At 40.4% G+C, this 15,540-nt stretch overlaps 1 protein-coding gene across 3 annotated transcripts in view; it reads left to right on the top strand.

The window, feature by feature from the left end:
- LOC124720416 overlaps window positions 1–15,540 on the top strand; it is a 331,791-nt gene that overhangs the window by 489 nt on the left and 315,762 nt on the right. For all 3 annotated transcript variants that reach the window (XM_047245766.1, XM_047245767.1, XM_047245765.1), the window contains exon 2: window positions 591–675. In XM_047245766.1, coding sequence (XP_047101722.1) covers window positions 649–675 — 27 coding nt within the window. In that variant the 5' untranslated portion in view covers window positions 591–648. The remainder of the gene's footprint in view (window positions 1–590; window positions 676–15,540) is intronic.

The following is a 15,540-nucleotide window of genomic DNA, read 5'->3' as shown; positions in this document are numbered from 1 at the left end:
TTCATTTTCTATTCGGTAAATTTTTTCGCATTTCCTCCTCCTAAGCCGAAAAGTATAGCAAATTTAGGTGTTCATTTTCTGAGCGAACATTCGTGACTGCAACATTGTAGTCGCTAGTCATATATTTTATTTTTATTGGGCATTGTTAAGCAGCGAACTTCTCGTTTGGTTATGTTGCGTTTTACGGTAGGTCTTGTAATGTTGTTGATTTCCCTTTAATACCCATGACCTGTTTTTTATTCGAGTTGATTAATAATAATTGGCGGAATTATAAACCAGCTTGCTAGACTGTGAAAAACACACAATACCAGGTATTATGTGCTGCAGTTTTTTTTCTCTATTAGTTTGCCAGTCTGTAAAAACGGGATATGAAATTGACAGTAAATACTGTTTTTATTTCATAATTTACATAGACAATGGAAAATTTGTGTCATTTAATCACAGTAACTGTTTTAGAAAGATACGACTGTGTCTAGTAATTTTTAATTCTAACAAAGTTTTAGCGATAATTTCCGTTGTTCGGGTACTTATACTGCTAGCTTTGTGTGTGTGGGGATACAGTCATTAATACGAACTGAATATTCTTGTAGGTGATCTCGTCTGTGCAGTTGTGATGTCGCTTCAATAAAAGAACCCTCCTTGTACATCATGGAATCGGATAATGATGTAACAGAGGTAAGACTGGACCTCTATAGATGATATGTTTACACAAATCATATATTTAGATTTTGGTGGAAATAATGTTTAGTTTGTGAAGACAATAAATAGGCTCCTATATATAATGGAATGTATGTTTATACTTGCAAGTGTACTGTGACTGGGAAGTGTTCATAAAATGGATGTAGGACTCGAAAATATACTGCTAAGATTTGGAAAGAACTTGTTTGCATGATGATGGGGATAAGGAGGCTGTGGGTAATACTTATGTTGCAGGTTAGTTGAACAAGAGGTGAGCAAAAGATTTCCACAGTTTTTGTGGCTACAAAGAGTTGATAATGCAGAAGATATAACAGTTGTATTGCATCAATGTAATTTCCATTATTAATGAGTTTATGTTGGTATTTGATTTATCCTGGTAGTGTGTTAATGAGAATCTAATTGAATGAATTGATCAACAGTGGTGTATTACCTTCAGTCCAAAGACTGGTTTGACACAGCTATCTGTGCTGTTCTATCTTGTTCAGGCCGTCCTCTGAATAAGGACTTCAACCTACAGACATTCGAACCTGCTTACTATATTCATTTCTCGGTCTCTCTACAATTTTTATCCACGTCATTTCCTGCATTACCATATTGATGATTCTTTCAGGACATTTCTTATCGACGAGTACTCTTGTTTTGGTGAAATTGTCACATAGATTTCTTTTTTCCCCAGTTCAACGCTGAACCTCTGCATTAGTTATTAGATGTACCCATCTACTCTTCAGTATTTTTCTGTATGATCATGTTTCAAAACTTATTCTCTTCTTAATTAGCTGCCTATTGTCCACAGTTTCCTTCCATAAGAGTCTACACTCCAGATAACTACCTTCAAAAACGACTTTCAAACAATTAAATTGATGTTAGACTAGCTGAAAAAAAAAAACTTACTTTGCATGGTTGTTATTTTCATTTGTGTTCTGGAAACATGCCAGATGACTCGAGAACATTAAAGAGCATAGTAAAAATGAACATTTAACAAATCATAGCAATTTTAGTATGCCACCCAGAAAATGATCATGCAACAAATTATGAAAATGGCAACATGCCATTCAGAAAGTATCCCTGGTGCTCTTAAATCCACTGAAGTATTCAACAATACCTAATTTGGAATTAAGTACTCTGCCAGTCATTTTTTTAGGCCTATAGACTATTGAGAATGTTTAAAAAAATCAGGAACGTTCTACAAAATTTGAGAATATTTTAGAATGTTAAAAAGCTGTTGTTAACATTCAGAAATATTCATAGAAGCTCAATAACATAGTTGTTGTTGTTGTGGTCTTCAGTCCTGAGACTGGTTTGATGCAGCTCTCCATGCTACTCTATCCTGTGCAAGCTTCTTCATCTCCCAGTACCTACTGCAGCCTACATTCTTCGGTATCTGCTTAGTGTATTCATCTCTTGGACTCCCTCTACGATTTTTACCCTCCACGCTGCCCTCCAGTACTAAATTGGTGATCCCTTGATGCCCCAGAAAATGTCCTACCAACCGATCCCTTCTTCTAGTCAAGTTGTGCCACAAACTCCTCTTCTCCCCAATCCTATTCAGTACCTCCTCATTAGTTATGTGATCTACCCATCTAATTTTCAGCATTCTTCTGTAGCACCACATTTCGAAAGCTTCTATTCTCTTCTTGTCCAAACTATTTATCGTCCACGTTTCACTACCATACATGGCTACACTCCATACAAATACTTTCAGAAACGACTTCCTGACACTTAAATCTATACTCGATGTTAACAAATTTCTCTTCTTCAGAAACGCTTTCCTTGCCATTGCCAGTCTACGTTTTATATCCTCTCTACTTCGACCATCATCAGTTGTTTTGCTCCCCAAATAGCAAAACTCCTTTACTACTTTAAATGTCTCATTTCCTAATCTAATTCCCTCAGCATCACCCGATTTAATTCGACTACATTCCATTATTGCCATTTTGCTTTTGTTGATGTTCATCTTATACCCTCCTTTCAAGACACTATCCATTCCGTTCAACTGCTCTTCCAAGTCCTTTGCTGTCTCTGACAGAATTACAATGTCATCGGCGAACCTTAAAGTTTTTATTTCTTCTCCATGGATTTTAATGCCTACTCCGAATTTTTCTTTTGTTTCCTTTACTGCTTGCTGAATATACAGATTGAATAACATCGGGGAGAGGATACAACCCTGTCTCACTCCCTTCCCAACCACTGCTTCTCTTTCATGTCCCTCGACTCTTATAACTGCCATCTGGTTTCTGTACAAATTATAAGTAGCCTTTCGCTCCCTATATTTTACCCCTGCCACCTTCAGAATTTGAAACATAGATAAATCTCAAACTTTTCCTGGGGTAACTGTGTGTAGCAGCACACTAGTAATATCGTATTCGAACATAATGGGTTTGTTTTTCCTACTCACCTGCAGTAACTCACATTTATCTACATTTGAAGCTAGCTGCCATTTTTCACACCAGCTAGAAATTTTGTCTATGTCATCTTCTACCCTCTTTCAGCTGCTCTATGATGACACCTTACTGTACACCACAGCATCATCGACAAACATTCGCAGATTGCTGCCAACACTATCCACCATATCATTTACGTAGACTATGTAGAAAATAAGAGCAGTTCTGTCATACTTCCATGGGGCACTCCTGATGATACCCTTGTCTCTGATAGTCACTGTCGATGACAACATCCTGGATTCTGTTACTTAGAACATTCTGGGTACTGTTACTTAGAACCCAGTATTTTGTCCTCGATGGTGAGTGTTCATCAGAGACAACTCATATCTCTAGAAACACAAAAATTACCACCGCACAGTCGCTATAGTACACAACAGGGGAACAAAGGGAGCACCCGACGTGAAAACCAGCCATTGGCAGTTGATTTTTTTTATCCTAAAATAATCTACATTTAAACACAGAAATTATAAAGCTATACTAAATCATCATATTTTCAATACAGCTATATTTAATGTAATGAAAGAAAACTTGGCTTTGTTATCATTATATATCATACTTAGCATATTCTATCACAATAATTGCTTATGAACTTCATGTGTCACCTTGTTATTTGGTGAGTAGATACATAAATTCTTTGGATTTCCCACCCCTAGAGCGAGCTGCATATGACTGACCATGAGAAAAGCATGTGATCCTCTCAAATTAATACAACATCCTATCGTTTGTCTTCATGCCTTATTTATAAAGTTACTGAATGCTTTTCCAGAGATGCTTCTCTTGTTATTGCCAGTCTGCATTTTACAGCCTCTCTACTTCACCCATCATCAAACAATGGAAAATTCAGAATGGAATGTAACAATATTATAAAAAAAAGGAATAGTTGCTATTCACTATATAGTGAAGACGCTGAGTCTGGCTCCATCCACCGCAGACTGGTTGTGTGTGTGTGTGTGTGTGTGTGTGTGTGTGTGTGTGTGCGTGTGTGTGCGTGCACATGTGTTTTTGTCAATTTTTGTGGCCTTGTTGGCTGACAGCTAACTTTCTGATCACCTATTGTCAGTTAATTTGCTCCCAAAACAGCGGAACTCATCTACTAATTTTAGTGTAGTTTCCTAGTCCCACATCCTTCAGCATCACCTGGTTTAATTCGGCTAAATTTCACTTTTTTATGTTCATCATAATGTAGGCCAGTAGGTATAATTTATTCACAGCCATTACGGTGGCTGAAGTGAGTAGCTGTAACGGTAGAAATCGAATGTCATCAGTCATTACTGGCAGCATTTATGGTGCAGCCAAACTGATCAAAGACACCTGTGTTTGTACAAAATCAGAATAACAGCCAGTTAACATTTGTTCTCGGAACAGTGCTGTAAATGTATTGTGCCCATGTGGGATAATGCTGAACTGAAGCATTAACTTGGAATAAATTATCAGCTCACTTCAGGCTGGGTTAGAGAGGTAATCTGGAGGGTAGATTTAATGAGTAGTTAAAAATAGCTATAGTATCAGACACTGAAGATGAGATTTTGCGTAATTATTTGTCAGGACGAAACGAGACAAGAACATGAGACAGAGGCGTAATTATTTCCAAGCGTACATTTACTCAAAATTTATAAGCAAACCAGCAAAACTGACAATGCTTCGCAGTTGCTAAATATGTGTGGGAATTGGATATACACCCTACTCTCCTTCCCCCCTCCTCCCCCCTCCATTGCTGGCCACATCCTCCTACCCCTATTCCCCGCCCATCTTACCTTTCCCCCACTCCCCTTCTTGGAAGTCACTTCCTCCCTCTTATCTCTGTCCATCTCATCCTCCCTTGTCTCTCTCTTCAGTTCCTCCTCTGCCCTCTCTTTGTCCTCCTTCCTTCCCCCTATGAACATTCCCCAGCCCCCCACCGACCCCCTCACTCACTCTATCCTTCTGCTTTTCTCTGCTCTCTCACTCTCTCTCTCTGACCTGAAGCCCTGTTTATTGTTATTGCAAACTAAACGTTGTAGCAAATTGAAATAGCTTAAAATGAATTGGTAAATCGGTTGGATCTGGGAGGATAACAGCTTTAGTGACAATATTTCACATAGTTTTAATCTGTGAACAGGTAGGATTGCAAAGCTTCTAATGATTCAGATTCTATAGTAGTATTCTAACCACAAACCAGAACCCGTAATTACATGTTCCCTGTTTTCTATAAAATCAGTGGTGAGAAAGAAAACAAAACAGCGCATTTTTGTGTATATACAATTTTTCTTTAACATTATATATAGGGAGTAAGAAAATATATGGGAGAAACAATTTGTTTAATGGCTTACATGTCGTGCTATCATACATAAAACTGCATGAAAGAAAAAAAATTTCACACATTTTTATGCACAGCATTTTCTTATCAGGTTTAGTTTTAACAGGAAACCTTTACATTGTTGTTTAAAACATATATATGGCCTATGTCTGTCTGAAGCTTTATTAGTGTATTGTGTAAAAATTTGAAGGAAATCAGTCAATAGCTTTTCAAGATTTTTGATATCCTCCTCCCACCCCCCTCCCTCCCTCTCTCTCTCTCTCTCTCTCTCTCTCTCTCTCTCTCTCTCTCTCTCTCTCAGTGTTTAGTACAGTATTATATAGAAATGCGAAGTAAATCAGTCAGTTTTTTTTTTTTTTTTTTTTTACACACACACACACACGCACACACACACACACACACACACACACACACACACACACACAGCTAAACAGTGACTTTATATACACTGGAGCACCAAAGAAACTGGTATAGGCATGCATATTCAAATATGGGGATATGTAAACAGGCAGAATTCTTTGCTACAGTCAGCAATAGTTATATAAGACAACAAGTGGCTGGTGCAGTTGTTAGATCGGTTACTGCTGCTACAAAGGCAGGTTATCAAGATTCAGGTGAGTTTGAATGTGGTGTGTTATAGATGACACATGAGTGATGGGACACAGTGTCACCGAGGTAGCGGTGAAATGGGGATTTTCCCATACTATCATTTCACTAGTGTACTTTGAATATCAGGAATGTGGTAAAACAGCAAATCTACCCTTCCGCAAATTGTTAGAGATTTCAGTGCTGGGCCATCAACAATTCCAGCGTGCGAACCATTCAATGGAACATCATCGATATAGTCCACTCTTGTATCCTTGATGACTGATGACTTCACAACACGAAGACATTGGACTGTTGATGGTCAGACAAGTCTTGTTTAAAATTGTATTGAGCGGCTGGATGTGTACGGGTATGGAGACAACTTCACGAATCCATGGAGCCTGCATTTCAGCAGGGTACTGTTCAAGCTGGTGAAGGCCCTGTGATTGGGGGGGGGGGGGGGGGGGGCGAGGGCTTGTGCAGTTGGAGCGATATTGGGACCCCTCATACATCTAGATATGATTCTGACAGGTGACACGTACGCAAACATCATGTGTGATCGATCACGTGCGTCCTTTCACGTCCATTGTGCATTCCGACGGACTTCGGCAATTCCAGCAGGACAATGCGACACCCCGCACATCCAGAGTGGCTCCAGGAGCACTCTTATGAGTTTAAACACTTCTGCTGGCTACCAGACTCCCCAGACATGAACATTATTGAGCATATCTGGGATGCCTTGCAATGTGCTGTTCAGAAGAGATCTCTACCATCTCGTACTCTTATGGATTTATGGACAGCCCTGCAGGATTCATGGTGAGAATTCCATCCAGCACTACTTCAGACATTAGTCGAGTCCACACCATGTCATGTTGCAACACTTCTGCATGCCTGTGGGGCCCTACACGATATTAGGCAGGTGTAGCAGTTTCTTTGGCTCTTCATTGTAGTATGAGGCGCTACTCGACAGTTTCCGAACTCTAACACCAAATACAATCACATAATAGAAGATTTCTGTTCACTAGCACCACCTTCAAAGTAGTTTTCTCAGGAGCTCAAACACTGAACTCAGCACTTCTGCCACAAACGGAATGCACCCTGAAAGTAATTTTTAGTCAGCGTGTTCAACACCACTTACGATTCCACTTGAATCTACTATACATGTCAAATCTTGCTTCCTTTTGACTTCATTTTAAACCTGAGAGAGAGAAAGGAATCACACGGAGCTAAGTTGGGTGAATATGGTGGAAGAGGAAGAATCACCATGTTGAAGTCCGCCGCTCGTGGTCTTGCGGTAGCATTCTCACTTCCTGCGCACGGGGTCCCGGGTTTGATTCCTAGTGGGGCTAGGGATTTTCTCTGCCTCGTGATGACTGGGTTTTGTGTGTCTTTCATCATCATTTCATCATCATCATTGACTTGCAAGTCGCCGAACTGTCAACTATAAAGGACTTGCGAAACGGCGGCCGAACTTCCCCGCATGGGGCCTCCGAGCCAACAATGCCATACGATCATCGTCATCATCACCATGTTGAAGTTAAAATCTTCTGGTTTATTAGGCCGCATCATGTTTCTTGTAGAACGATCGACGTTTTGACCCCTCTGCTGGGATCTTCCTCAGGATCTTCTGGTGTCCACTACTGCTAGAACACTGTCACAGAGGAGTGTCACGTCCTCTTATAAAGGGGAGTTTTCACGCGTTCATGTTGGAGAGGTGATAGTATTGGTTAAAATTCATATGGCTACCATCAGTGGGCCATAGTCATTGGCTAATATTCCCACTCTGATGCAGAAGAGGGGGTGTTGGTAGCTCATCTCCTGTGGATACCATTGGCGGCCCATCGTCATTGGATAGAAAGTCACTATTCCACACTTATGCTGGAGAAGGGTTATTGGTTGAAATGATTGCTACTGCTAGTGGTTGGTCATCATCAGTGGCTAGATTCGAAATGGACAGAGCTAGAGAGAGGGAATGTTTACCCAAAATATTATTGTCCGCCGAGGTGACTTGCAGTGCATTGTTTATGCCGCTCACACATCACGGCCGCGTATTTACTTCCTTGATGGCAGGGAGCCACGATGCCGGAAGCCTATAACCGTCCTCTCTATTGAAATTAGATGCATTCTTCGAAATTTCAGGAATTGTATCCACAGGAGATCAGAGCGGGAATATTAGCCAATGACTATGGCCCACCAATGGTAGCCATATGAATTTTAACCAATATTATCACTTCTCCAACATGAACGCGTGAAAGCCCCCCTTTATAAGAGGACGCGACACTCGTCTCTGACAGTGTTCTAGCAGTAGTGGACACCAGAAGATCCTGAGGAAGATCCCAGCAGAGAGGTCAAAACGTCGATCATTTTAGAAGAAACATGACGCGGCCTAATAACCCAGAAGATTTTAACTTCAGTGACAACGGCCATGAAAGCCTGCAGACTTACATAATCAACATATTGTTTTTTTGCCAAAAATTACTGCACGGTTAAAGCCTTATGTGGCCTCACAGTGTCATGGTGAAGGGCCCAGCCTTTGCTGCACAATTTCTCTGGATGTTTCTTTCTCACATCCTCCCTCAGCCTCCCCAGGATGTCCTGATACAATTGTCCGCTAATTGTCTGACCACAAAGTACAGACTCCTTGTGAATAATACTACCAGTATCGGAGAAGTAGATCAGTACGGATTTGATGTTGCTCTGAACTTGGTGGGCTTTCTGTGGGCAATCTGAAGATTGGATGCTCCGCCAGGATGATTGCTGTTCAGTTTCGGGGTCATATCTGTAAACCCAGCTTTTGTCACCTGTAACAAGTGTAGAAAGAAAATCTTAATGAGTGTGAAGCAGTTCCTTCAGTTCCACACAGATGTATGTGTTATGCTCTTTCTGATTGTCACTCAAAAGTTGTGGCATGAACTTTGCAGCAATCTTTCTCACGTACAATTTTTCCAACAGAATCTGCTGACTTGTGCCGTGCGATATTACCCCGACGTTACGGATATCGTGGAGGGCCTGCCTGTGAGCTTTCGCAATCGCATTCCCAATCGCACTGATATTTTCTGGTGTAATGTCAATAGGTGATGATCCCGAAAGTTTGTCATCAGCAGATGTCTGGTCATTTTTAAAATGTTTAAACTAGTCATATGTTTGTGTCTAGCTCAAAGTGTCATTACCGAATGTTTGCACTAGTATTTTGTGTATTTATGTGGCTGTTTTACCAAGTTTGAAACAACATGTAATTCAGCAACATTGTTCTCTCAGGTCAGTCATTGCAAAATCACAAACACAAGCAAACATCACAATTGAAAACTGCCTTCCAACAATTAGCTTGTTCACTTAGATCGAAGCTGCTGAGTATACTGACACATAAGACATTTATTACACTAATCCTAGCATTGTGTGGTTGCACTACTGTTTGTAAGTGTGGTTCATACAAATTTCAGAAACTTTTGGGTAGCACGTCAAAGTATAGATTGCATTGAACAAGAAATTGGATGATATGACAAAGTTAGATCAGAAATGTAAGGACTATGGTATGAAGATTAGCATCTCCAAAATGAAAGTAATGTCAGTGGGAAAGAGATATAAACGGATTGAGTGCCAAATAGGAGGAACAAAGTTAGAACAGGTGGACGGTTTCAAGTACTTGGGATGCATATTCTCACAGGACGCAACATAGTGAAAGAACTGAAAGCGAGTTGTAGCAAAGATAATGCAGTGAGCGCTCAGCTACGATCTACTCTCTTCTGCAAGAAGGAAGTCAGTACCGAGACTAAGTTGTCTGTGCACCGTTCAATCTTTTGACCAACTTTGTTGTATGGGAGCGAAAGCTGGGTGGATTCAGGTTACCTTATCAACAAGGTTGAGGTTACGGATATGAAAGTAGCTAGGATGATTGCAGGTACTAGTAGATGGGAACAATGGCAGGAGGGTGTCCACAATGAGGAAATCAAAGAAAAACTGGGAATGAACTCTGTAGATGTAGCAGTCAGGGCGAACAGGCTTAGATGGTGGGGTCATGTTACACGCATGGGAGAAGCAAGGTTACCCGAGAGACTCATCGGTTCAGCAGTAGAGGGTAGGAGGAGTCGGTGTAGACCAAGGAGAAGGCGCCCGGATTCGGTTAAGAATGATTTTGAATAGGCTTAACATTAGAAGAGGCACCAATGTTAGCGCTGAATAGGGGATCATGGAGGAATCTTCTAAGGGGGACTATGCTCCAGACTGAACGCTGAAAGGCATAATCAGTCTTAAATGATGATGATAAAGATGATGATGATGATGATGATGATGACACAGTTAATCTATAACTGTGTCAACTTAGTTCTATTGTTTACTACACCTGCAGCAGCTTCACATGGTGAAAAGTAATGTCTCTGAATTGTTAATTCCATTCTCAGTATCAATTGAAGTATTATGTATTGTGCATATTACTCGGTCAACATTACCTCTTCAGTGACTCAACTTGCAACCCACAGCCACTAGAGGATTACCAATTTTTCCACGTAACGTAGCGACGCGTAACGTAACTGTGTCGCTGCGTTTCAGAAACCTGAAAGCGAGGATTTGAAGAGTTTGTCCACACGTGGAATACTCCCTCCTTCAGCATGACGATATCAGACCTCATACAAGTGCTGCAGCATCTGCAACAATTAATCACCTCGGGTTCACTGTCATTGATCACCCTCCATACACTCCTGATGTGGCCCCATCTGATTTTCTTCTGTTCCCAGAACTTAAAGAACACCTCCGAGGACTTCATTTTGATAGTGATGGAGCAGTGCAAGCAGAGGTGAGACTGGCCGTGGCTCCATCAGCAAAGTTGAACATTCTACTGTGACAGTATCAACAATCTGGTCTCTTGTTGGGAGAAATGCATTCGTTGCCAGGCTGAATATGTTGAGAAATAAATATGTAGACATAAAGAATAAAGATGTAGAATGTTAATAGCATTTGTTCTGTTTAAACGTAAAAAGTTTGGAGGCATTTCTATTCTCCACACCTTAGGTGCTAAAGCGTAGTGTATTCCTTCAAAATAGCTTCATTCTCATAATTATTTGTTACCATACATTATCACCGTATAAAACTGAAGACCCAAGGTGCTGAAATTGTAGTTTAATCTGCAGTACATAGAATGCTATGCATTTTGTGCTATTTACTGCACACATTCTGTGGTGCAGGTCAATAAATTTCACACCCTTTGGTTCTGAACTGACGTAGACACATGAACAGTAAATGATAAAATCCATTTACAACTTGGTCTCTCAAACATAAGGTACTATGTATAACTGGCACTTGTAACTATCAGGATTTATTTGAAAATTTAGTATGTTTTTTTATAGCTTACTAGGAAAATGGCACCAGAATGTGTACAATATTTACATTTCAGACATTTTTTTAGGGTCTGTTAAATGGGTGAAAGTGCACTTGCAGTGTACGATGGTTTTTCCATTGCTTGCTGCAGTTGGTAATTGTTTGCGAGGTGAATGATCGGAAGTGAGTATGACACTTCGTGGATTGGATGATTAGACAAGGTGGTGGAACTGAGGAAAAAATACAGTTTGGTAAATGTCGTCGTGATGTTGTGTGTGAAATTACATGGCAACATAAATAGAACGCTGTCATATAAAACAGAATATTTGGTAAACTTTACTCTTACCTTCCTGCGTAATTACCACCTCAGAAATCAGGTCATTCTGAAAACACCACATACTGCAGATCAGTCTGTCACCAAAGCCAGTTTTTCTCCAGTTGCATTTGTTGACTTAGCTAACCCACAACCAAACTGTTACATTAAAGCCTAACCCAGACCTCGGTCTACCCTACAGATCAGTCCTTCACCATAACCAGTTTTTCATCCAGCCACATTTGTTGGTTTAGGCAAATCACAACTGAACTGAAACATCAGAATATGAAACAATATCCCTAGAAATTCTGTGACATTCCAAGAAACATACTGTACAAGAAATAAATACAAAAACCAGTAACCTCCGGTATAATCCACAACACAGATCAATAATCGCTAGTCTTGTGCTCCTCATTTTGAAACAGAAGTAATAAACTTGTATCCTCTGCCAAAACACATAATTAATTTCAGCATTTCTCTTTAGCTGTTAAATACATGTAGGGTACAGTGTAATGGATTAATATATTTATGAAGTATCTTTTGTTAATCTTGAGCCTGCGGATTACGTGGCAGTAATTACTGGCATACTGACTGACAGAGTTGTTCATAGTATGCTCAGTAGTTTTACATTAGGGGCACAAAATCTCCTTGAGCTTAGCCAGCAGATAAATGGTTCAATCAGCCACTTCATGTTCCTTCTCACAGCTGGTAAGGATGATTGGTCAGACTAAAGTTGTGCATACAGCAATTTCTGTTCCTCCAACATCTAATTGGGACGAAACAGAGACGGACACCAACATGCAAGTGTGTGAGGTGTCTAAGCCTACCTCAGAATTGCAAAAACATTTGTAGTGTGTTAGTGTTCCCATTTGTCTTGACGACCCTAAATAACTTTGTACAGATGCAAAGTACAAAATGTTTCAAGCAAATGTTCTGTAGCCATCAGGTGGACATCAGTCGGCATGATTGCCTTCCCTATAGCTTTGTTTATTACAGAGATATGAACAGCGGTAAGACTTTCTTTAAATGGCACCCTGTATTTTTTATTCGGTAATTCATGTCCTCTCCTAAAGACATATTCAAAAATGTATCACAGCGTACCATTCACTGAAACACAACGTTATTAATTGCATAACACAACATTGACTTTGAGCCCGGAATCACAAACTTGTCCACTTGCTGGAGTTGTCAGAAAACAAATGAAAACCAAGCAAAAACATAACACAAAATTGACTTTGACTCTCCTGTAGCATTGCCCAGGAGTAGAACATTCAAAAGTGCTCAAAGTGGAGACCCTGGACAATGATACACTGGTGCACTCGTTGAATGAAAATATTATTTACTGCTTCCATTGTTGCCTGCTGAAGAGAATTACAAGCAAGCACGATATGTTCCTGTATGTCCTCTGGAGTTGTTGGAATATCATGTTAGACAACTTTTTAAATGCATCCCCAAAGAAAAAAGTCCAGAGGATTTAAATCAGGAGACCTAGCAGGCCAAGTCACTGTTCCTCCTTGACCAATCCATCTGGCAGGATACCTTCGGTTCAGAACACGACCTGCATATAAGGCATTATGTGCTGGACATCCATCGTGTTGATACCACATAAGCATTCTGGTTCTTAGCCGCACTTCATCCAGAAGAGGAGGAAGAATTTGTCTGGGGAAGTTGGCATACATTGTGCCGTTTAGACTACCATTGATGAAACAAGGACCAATAATTGTAGTACCAAGCATCCCACACCAGATGTTAACTCTCCATTGATGCCGATGTTCCACCTGTCTAAGCCATCGTGGGTTGTCGCTGGACCAATAATCCGTGTTCCTTGTATTTACCTGTCCTTTGTTTGAGAAAGAACATTCATCGGTAAACAGAACATTGGAGAAGAAGTTCCGGTTGGCAAGCATTTACTTCTGTGCCCACTGACTGAACTGTACACGATTCTGGAAATCATTCCCAAGCAATTCTTGATGTAGGTTTACATGGTAAGGATGGAATCAGTGATGTGCAAGAATACGATGTTCACTGGTTTTAGGAATGCCAATGTTCAAGGTGTCATGTGCTCACGTGTGGACTCATAGCAACGGAAGCGAGAACAGTAACTTTGGCAGCTTCGTCTGTGCGAGTGCTACGACAATTGAGTTGTCGTGGGTTGAAACTTCCAGTTTCCTGAAGCGTCGTAACAAGACGAGAAAACATCCGTCGGGCAGGTGGGTTCTTGTCACGATATCGCTCTCTGCACAGTTCAGCTGCCTGCGTAGCATTTGGCCTACCTTCGACAACAACCATAAAAGAAACATTATGTCGATGCAGTTTGTAGGAAGGACAGGCTTTACTGTATGCCTACTCTACACAACAGTATTTGAAAGGACTAAACTACCGTGCTAAATGTACCCATACATAAGAGATCAGTGTTGCAATTACTGTTCTGATAACTTACATTCCCCATAGATGAGTAGCATTTCTACCTTCTCTTCGTTGGTGTACGTTCTGCTCACACAACTCTTCTACTGACGATGGTTGACGGAATGACGGGTGTGCGTTCTACTTATGTTTCCATGTATCCTCTGTCTACGACAGCACTTACCCCGAGTACCTGCACTAAGCGCTGGGAGCGTCAACGTAATGTAGTTGTGTTTCAGTGAATGGTACACTGTGATACATTGTTGAATAGGTCTTTAGGAGAGGAAATGAATTACCGAATAAAAAATACAGGGTGTCATTTAAAAAAGTCATACTACTGTTCATATCTTTGTAAAAAACAAAGCTACAGTGAAGGCAATCGTGCTGATTGATGTCCCCCTGACGCCTTTGCTTGAGACATTTTGTAATTTGCATCTGCACAAACAGTTAATTAGGATGGTCAAGATAAAATGGGGCACCCTGTACATGGAAGAATTACAGAAATTGATGAAGAATGGGTGTAAAAACAAGAGTCCAAAAATTTACAATTTTTCTTCAGTAGACCATCCATTGCTGCTTCCATTAATCACTCGGCGATGCAAATAAAGCGAGGTATCCAGTAAGTAGTACATCAGAACTGTGAGCCATTAAGTGTAGCTAAATGACCTATATGTCTTCAGAGAACACAAGCACTCTGAGAATAGCATGTAATATTGAATAACTTTTTCAGAAACAACTTATCATTTCTAAATTGCTGCTGCTGTATGTAGATTTATAATAATCACAGGAGGTATATCACCATGTGTCACACAGTTTTTTTCACTGACATGTTAGCATACCTTGGAATGCACCATAACTTTACGCCTCATATATATGTACATCCACATCGACACTCTGGAAATCACATTTAAGTGCCCGGCAGAGGGCTCATCGAACCACCTTCACAATAATTCTCTATTGTTCCAATCTCGTACAGCACGCGGAAAAAATGAACACCTATCATCTTTCCGTGTGAGCTCTGATTTCGCTTATTTTATTATGATGATCGTTTCTCCCTATGTAGGTCAGCGTCAACAAAATATTTTCATATTCGGAGGACAAAAGTTGGTGATTGAAATTTTGTGAGAGGATTCCACTGCAACGAAAAACGCCTTTGTTTTAATGATGTCCAACCCAGATCCTGTATCATTTCAGTGACACTCTCTCCCCTATTTCACGATAATACCAAATGTGCTGCCCTTCTTTGAACTTTCTTGATGTACTCCGTCAGTCCTATCTGGTACTGATCCTACACTGCGCAGCAGTATTTTAAAAGAGGGTGGCCAAGCATAGTGTAGGCTGTCTCTTTAATAGATCTGTTACATTTCCTAAGTTTCCTGCTGTAAAACGCAGTTTTGTTTAACCTTCCCTACAACATTTTCTATTGACATTTTGTGAGATTTATGTTCTGTGTACTGAAAATCTCAAGTTTTTACAAGCCCTATTGCCACTGC

The sequence above is a fragment of the Schistocerca piceifrons genome, chromosome 11, assembly GCF_021461385.2.
Source record: "Schistocerca piceifrons isolate TAMUIC-IGC-003096 chromosome 11, iqSchPice1.1, whole genome shotgun sequence".
Taxonomy (NCBI): domain Eukaryota; kingdom Metazoa; phylum Arthropoda; class Insecta; order Orthoptera; family Acrididae; genus Schistocerca; species Schistocerca piceifrons.
Note: the sequence above shows the minus strand (reverse complement) of the source record. Positions and strands in the feature narration are given on the sequence as shown.